The sequence below is a fragment of the Gracilinanus agilis genome, chromosome 2 (genome assembly GCF_016433145.1).
Source record: "Gracilinanus agilis isolate LMUSP501 chromosome 2, AgileGrace, whole genome shotgun sequence".
In the NCBI taxonomy this organism is placed as follows: Eukaryota; Metazoa; Chordata; class Mammalia; order Didelphimorphia; family Didelphidae; genus Gracilinanus; species Gracilinanus agilis.
This window is the reverse complement of record NC_058131.1, coordinates 509,814,097-509,820,726: the sequence shown is the minus strand read 5'-3', so window position 1 is coordinate 509,820,726 and position 6,630 is coordinate 509,814,097. Positions and strand designations below refer to the sequence as shown.

General features: G+C 38.0%; 1 protein-coding gene across 1 annotated transcript; it reads left to right on the top strand.

Annotated features, from left to right (window-relative positions):
• Window positions 1-823: 823 nt before the first annotated feature.
• LOC123235914 (granzyme B-like) lies at window positions 824-4,320 on the top strand. The gene is made up of 5 exons (XM_044662151.1): window positions 824-881; window positions 1,432-1,582; window positions 2,865-3,000; window positions 3,253-3,510; window positions 4,165-4,320. Exons 1-5 carry the CDS (start codon window positions 824-826, stop codon window positions 4,318-4,320), a joined length of 759 nt encoding a protein of 252 aa, XP_044518086.1.
• Window positions 4,321-6,630: the final 2,310 nt, after the last annotated feature.

Sequence of the window (6,630 nt, the reverse complement as noted above, 5' to 3'; positions counted from 1 at the left end):
AGAAGTTAAGGGTTTAAAAAAAAAAAGATTGAGTATAGAGAAAGAAGGGAAAAGAGCCAAGGACAGAGCCATACCAAAGGCCTATGCTGAAGGATTGGAAAGGAGAAATGGAATCAAGGACAAGAGATGAAATGCGAATTGTTGTAGAGGAATGAGGTGGGATGTATGAAAGAAGAGTATCCTAGAAAACAAGGAAGAGGAGAGAAAATCAAGAAAGAGGAGAATGTTAACAACACCATATATTCTTGAAACAAAAAGGAGAATGAAGATTGAGAATGGGCCTTTGAGTCTGACAATTAGTTAGTCATTGGTGCATTTGGAGAGACAGTTACCATGACATTATAAGGATGGAAACTAGATTACAAGGGATTAAGGAATAAATTGGCAGTGATAAAATAGACGCAGTGAATGTAGACCATGACTGTGTTTAATAGTAAAAGAAAGATTAGAAATCATTTGAAAGGATAAATATTTGAGGGGAAATTTTATTTATTTTTAATATAACTTTAGGATTCTGCTCTACTTTCCTCTCCCAGGACCCAATATTGTATAGGTGAAGACAGATAGAGGTGTGACTCACTGGGGTTGTGGTTCAAATCTGGGTTCTTTGATCATTTATTTCCATTTTCTCTAAGCCACAGAATATCATTATTCAAATTGTTTTGTGACTGTGTACTGGTGCCCAGCTTAGTCATATATGGACTTGAGTAGGAGGGTGGTGAGGTCACTTGAACACCTCCTCTCCTTCCCCCTGGTAGGGCTTATAAATTCTGAGAATTTGGAGGTGAAAGAAATATTTGCTTTGGACACCCTCTCTGGCAAAATGCATTTCTTCATTTCTGTCTTACTGATCTTCCTGCAATCTTCTGATTCCAGAGCTGGTGAGTTCTTATATTTCCCATCCAAAACAGTTTGTTTGGCCAAAAAAACCTCTATCATTTGTCTATAAAGTACCTAACCCTTTTAATACTACAGTAGATCCTTGGACTAAAAACTATTCCTTGAGGGACATTGATTTTGGCCAATCTCCAAGGTCATGCTGAGCTCTCACCTCAGGTAAAAAGTAGAGAATATTAGGAGAGGATTTTCCAAAGGTCTTTGATCCTTCCTTCATCTGAAAAATGTGTACTGTCATTTTAATTTGGTGGTATTTGAAGAGGTATTGGTCTAGACTTCTCTTTTTTTTTTGGGGGGGGGGAGAAATCTGAAACCTGGGGAGGGAACCTGAGGAGAACAAGTGTCTAGAGGACCCAGGAGTCCAGTGTGTCAGTTCCTTGACTTCTCTTTCAGAACTTGGTCTTCTACCTCCCACACCTTTTCTCAAGTTTCTTTCTCCCAGGTGCTGATCTCTGTTTTTCGAGCTTTTCTGGAGAAGCCAGGAAAATGTGGAGAGTCCCTCTTCTAAAATGCAGGATGTTGTTTCTTCTACAGGGGAAATCATTGGGGGTCGAGAGGCAAAGCCCCATTCCCGCCCATACATGGCATATCTGACGTACTTCGATAAAAATGGAAAAAATATGAGATGTGGTGGTTTTCTAGTTGAAAAGAAATTTTTGCTGACAGCAGCTCACTGCTGGGGAAGGTAATCCATCATGGTCCCTACTTTTTGCCATTAACAGTCCTACAGACTCTGAATGGGGTCAGCAGGGCATCCAGGAGATATCCCACAAGGTATATTCCCCTTTCCCCAAACCCTCATTTCCTTCACAAAGGATAGAAACCTCACGAGCTCTCCAGAGATTAAAGCAGAAACTTCTTAACATCCTGTAGCCCTGACAGGAGGCACTTATGAATAAGGTCAGTTCTATATGGAGGCTGAGTAAGTTGTCCATTTTATGTGATGATCTAAAAAGTGGGAAGGATCCTGTTTTTAAAGAAATCTTTCCTTCTGGGGTTGGGGGATGGGAAAATGAAGGTGACTACCATTTATTTAGCACCTATTATGTGCTGAGAACTGTGCTAATATTATTATCTATATTATATATCTATATATATATATCTATATATCTATATTAATATTATTATTGATACTCACAACAGCCATACATGAGGTAGATGCTGCTATTATCCCTGTTTTATCACTCAGGAAAATGAGACAGAGGTTAAGTGAATTGTACAGGTTACTCAGTAAGTATTTTAGGTCTCATTTGAATGGGGCTTTCCTGACACCAGGAAATAGATATTCACTGAATCACCATCTTTCCTGGCTGACTAACCTTCCATAAAGCATGAAATTCCCATTAAACCCAACTCATTACATTTAGGCTTTACCTTTTGATTGAAAATGTATGATCTGGAGGGGTAACTCTTTGGTTTAATCTCAGTATTGGGATATTTATCATTGAGGAAGCTGACACTAAGAGCAAGGGGAACCCTGCCTGGTGACAGCAACTCTTCTCAGGGAGTTTCAATAACTTCCAAACTTTTTCTTAGAGCCCTCCATGTCCCTGAGAGAAACTGTGCTTCCACAGCTATTTAGAAGAATCTCTAAGGTGAAGGACATCCAGTAATGATATTTTAGTCCCTTCCTGTCTGGATCTTTTTCACTTTTGTGGTGACATCTACAAGGCTTCTTTTGCTATGTCCAGTTCTGTGCCAGGGGCTTAGAGATCATGGAATCACAGACACATCTCTAGACCTGGAAAGGACCTCAGTGATCATCTAGTCCAACATCCTCATTGGACAGATGAAGAACCTGAGGTACAGAGAATTTAATTAACATGCATTAAGTCAGTAAGTAGTAGAACTCAGATTAAAATTGATGTCTTTTGAGTGCAAATATAGTATTCTTTCTAAGTTGTATCCTTCTCTGGGAATTCTACAGGAATTTCACATCTGTGACTGCCCATCCTTTGTCTTTGTAGTTCAATGAACATCATTCTGGGAGCACACAATATAAAAAAGCCAGAAAAAACCCAGCAGAGGATTCCTGTGCTCAGAACCATCCCCCACAAAGAATATAACAAGAAGACCTTCAACAATGATATTATGTTACTTCAGGTACTGTCCTCATCAGCATTTCTATACTCTAGATCACCAAGAATGAAAATCTCCCACATTTTTCATTAGAGAGAGCCTTCCTTCTACTCCCTCAATCTTTCTCCATTTCTTTATTCAGTACGTTTCTGGTGGGTTCCTAGAAATGGTTATCTGGGAGGTGGGAAGAAAGAGAAGACCCATGATTGGCTCTAGGTGTGCTCTCTTGGGGAAAAGGAATGAATAGAAATGGGATCTCCTTCCTCTCTCTGCCAGCTGAAGAAGATGGCCAGGCTGAATCATGCTGTGGGGCTCTTGGCCTTGCCCCAGAAAGCAGTCAAGGTGAAACCAAGGACGAGGTGTATTGTGGCAGGCTGGGGGAAAACCCTCAAGACGCAGGCCTCAGACACATTGCAAGAAGTGGAATTAAAAGTGAGAAGCGAGTATGAATGCATGGAAAAATACCCCCAACACTACAATCATAGCACCCAGATGTGTGTTGGAGATCCTAATGTCCAAAAGGCTTCCTTTCAGGTACTACAATGTCACTAAAATTTTGAAAACTGTTTTGAAGTCACTTAGGAGAACTGAGAAACTGAATAAAAAAGGTTTTGACAGGGAAATGGGATAGTCCTCAATAACCCTATTTCTAAGGAAGCTAGATAGTGTGGCTGATGGATTGTAGGACCTGGAGTAGAAATATCTGAGTTCAAATTGACCCTCAGACATTTACTAGCTATATGACATTGAGAAAATCACTTAATATCTCCTCAATTTCCTCATCTGTAAAATGGGGATGATAATGAGAATACCTACCTCTTAGATTATTTTTTGGATAAAATGACATAATATTTTTAAGGGTTTTGGAAAATTTGAAGTGTTATTACTGTGGTGGTGGTTGTTATCTTTCTTTCCCTAACTGTAAAAATGTAGACATTTGTGGGAATCTGAGGCTGCCTCTGTGCAACTTCATATGAAATAACTTTTGGGAAGAGTGAGATTAATGGCTTCCTTATTGATGGAAAGGGGCAACAAGAGTCCATGAAGACTTGGAGATCAGTTATTTGGTCTCAGGTCCCTCAAAATCTGATGGAGGCTTCTTACTAGTTTGGTTCTCCTTTGAATATGGGAAGAATTGATTGGTGAAGGAGGGTCTCTGAATCACTGCCACTCCGCTATATCTTTTAGGGGGATTCCGGAGGTCCTCTTGTGTGTGATGGAGTAGCCCAGGGCATTGTCTCATATGGATTTAAAAATGGGTCATCCCCTCGGGTATTTACCCGGATCTCCAGCTTCTTACCATGGATCAAGCAAACAATGAAGACTCTTGAAGACAAAAGATAAAGTGAAGTCCTACTTCCAAGATGGAATCATTCTTCTGGTGACACTATTCTCAAAAGTGGTTCCTGGATACAGAGTCTAAAGCCAAGAAGAATGTTTGGGAAAGAAGAGGGACCATATAAATCTAAATATTAATTTGCAGTTACAGTCATTCCTTTTTCTCTCCTTTGTCCATAATCTCTGCCTCTATGGTCCATAATCCCCAGATAGGTTCACAATGTGTCTTGAAATCATATAATCTAAGTTTTTAATATTACAATTACAGATACAGAGCTCTTTATGGTAATATATATTGTCATTAATGTTAGGAATAAGTTCAGAGGAAGGGTTAAATAACTTGGAGAAATTTTATCTTTCCTTCAACAAAAGAAAAACTGACACATTTTTGACCAGGTTCTGTCAGTAGTAAGGTTCCTGGGCATATAGTTAGTTGTCAGTCACTCACTCCTTCACTCTTCACTGCTATAACCAGGGCACTTTATCTAGGAGCATGATTTCAACCATGATAGGTCACTTATATAGTTCTCACCTATAGGAAGAGAAGGAAAAAGAAGGGAAGGGAAGGGAAGAGAAGGGAAGAGAAGGGAAGGGAAGAGAAGAATTTATTACTTAAGTAAGTGCTTACTTCCTCTGTGCCAAGTAGGCATTGTGTTAAGCACTTTAGATAATATTAATTTGATTCTCACAACAACCCTTGGAGGCAGATGCTATCATTATCATTATCTTCATTTTAAAAATAAGGAAATTAAGGCAGAGGTTCTAGTGATTTGCCTAAGGTCACCCAGTTGGTAAGTGTCTGAGGCTGGAAATAAAGACCTAGAATTCTATTCACTGTACCACCAAGCTGCTTCTATCAGCTATATTTTTATATTAAATTTATTTTCCCCAATTATATGTAAAAAATAGTTTCCAGTATTTTAAAAGGAATTTTGAGTCTCAAATTCTCTCCCTCCATCCCTCCATTCCCCTCCAAGCTGATAAGTCTCATATAGATTTTACATGTGCAATGATGTAAAAATTAACCTTTTGTGAAAGAAAACTTGAACAAAAAAATTAAGAAAGTGGAAAAAGTTTGTTTTGATCTAATTTCAGATTCCATGAGTTCCTTCTTTGGAAGTAGATGGCAATTTTTATCATGGGTCCCTTGGGATTGTTTTGGATCATTGTATTGCTGAGAATAGTAAAGTCATTCATAGTCATTCTTTGTACAGTATTCCTCTCACTGTATACAATGTTCTTCTAGTTCTGCTCATTTCATTCTACTTCAGTTGATGTATTTCCAGGTTTTTCTGAGTTCTTCCCACTCATCATTTATTATAGCACAATAGTATTTCATTCCAATCATATAATATAACTTACTCAGCCATTCCTCGATTAATGGATAGCCTCTTACTTTCCAATTCTTTGCCCTCACAAAAAGAACTGTTTTAGTTTTTGTACATATATCTCCTTCCCCTTTTTATCTTTTGTCTCTTTGGGATACAAATCTAGTAATAGTATTGCTGGGTCAAAGGGTATATTCTGTTTTATACCCCTTTGGCGTAGGTACAAATTCTTCTTCAGAAAGGTTGAATCAGTTCACAACTGCCCTAACAGCAGGCCAGTATCTCAGTTTTCCTACACCCCCTCTCAAGTTTTATCTTTTTTCTGTCATAATAGCCACTCTGGTATGTATTTAAGAAATGAGGACTTTATTAGACAGATTTGTAAAATCAGTGTGCCCCATTATGATTACTGTGCATTACTCTCCATTCTATTTACTCCTTTTTTAGTTTCTGGCCACCACCTCCCCTATTTACCCACTTTTCTATCACCCCTGCCCCCTTCTTTAATCTCCTTCTCCTCCTATTTTTCTGTACTGGTAAGATAGCTTTCTATACTCAATTAATTATGTATGTTCTTCCTTCATTATGTTTTCCTTGATAATTTCTTGAAAGATGATTTCTAAGCTCTTTTTTTATCATGTCTTTCAAGTAGTTCATTAATTCTTAGATTATCTCTCTGGACCTTTCCCCCCAGGTAAATTGTTTCCCCATTGAGATATTTTACATTTTCTTCTGTTTATTTTTTCATTCTTTTGATTTTGATTAATTATTGATGTCTCATAGAATCATTAGCTTCCACTTGCCCAATTCTAGTTTTAAAGACATGATTTTCTTGAGTGATCTTTTGTCTTTCCTCTTCCACTTGGCCAGTTTTACTTCTTAGAGTTCTTTTCCTTACAGAATTTTTGAACCTTTTTTTTTCCATATGGCCAATTTTACTTCTTCAGAAATTATTATCTTTATTGGATTCTTATATTTCTTTTGCTAA

Excerpts from the sequence above, each read along its gene's own strand:
- LOC123235914 (XM_044662151.1), top strand. The coding sequence starts at position 824 with ATGCATTTCTTCATTTCTGTCTTACTGATCTTCCTGCAATCTTCTGAT. Across the intron at positions 3,001-3,252 it reads ATGATATTATGTTACTTCAG|CTGAAGAAGATGGCCAGGCT; the intron begins GTACTGTCCTCA and ends TCTCTCTGCCAG. Across the intron at positions 3,511-4,164 it reads TCCAAAAGGCTTCCTTTCAG|GGGGATTCCGGAGGTCCTCT; the intron begins GTACTACAATGT and ends TATATCTTTTAG.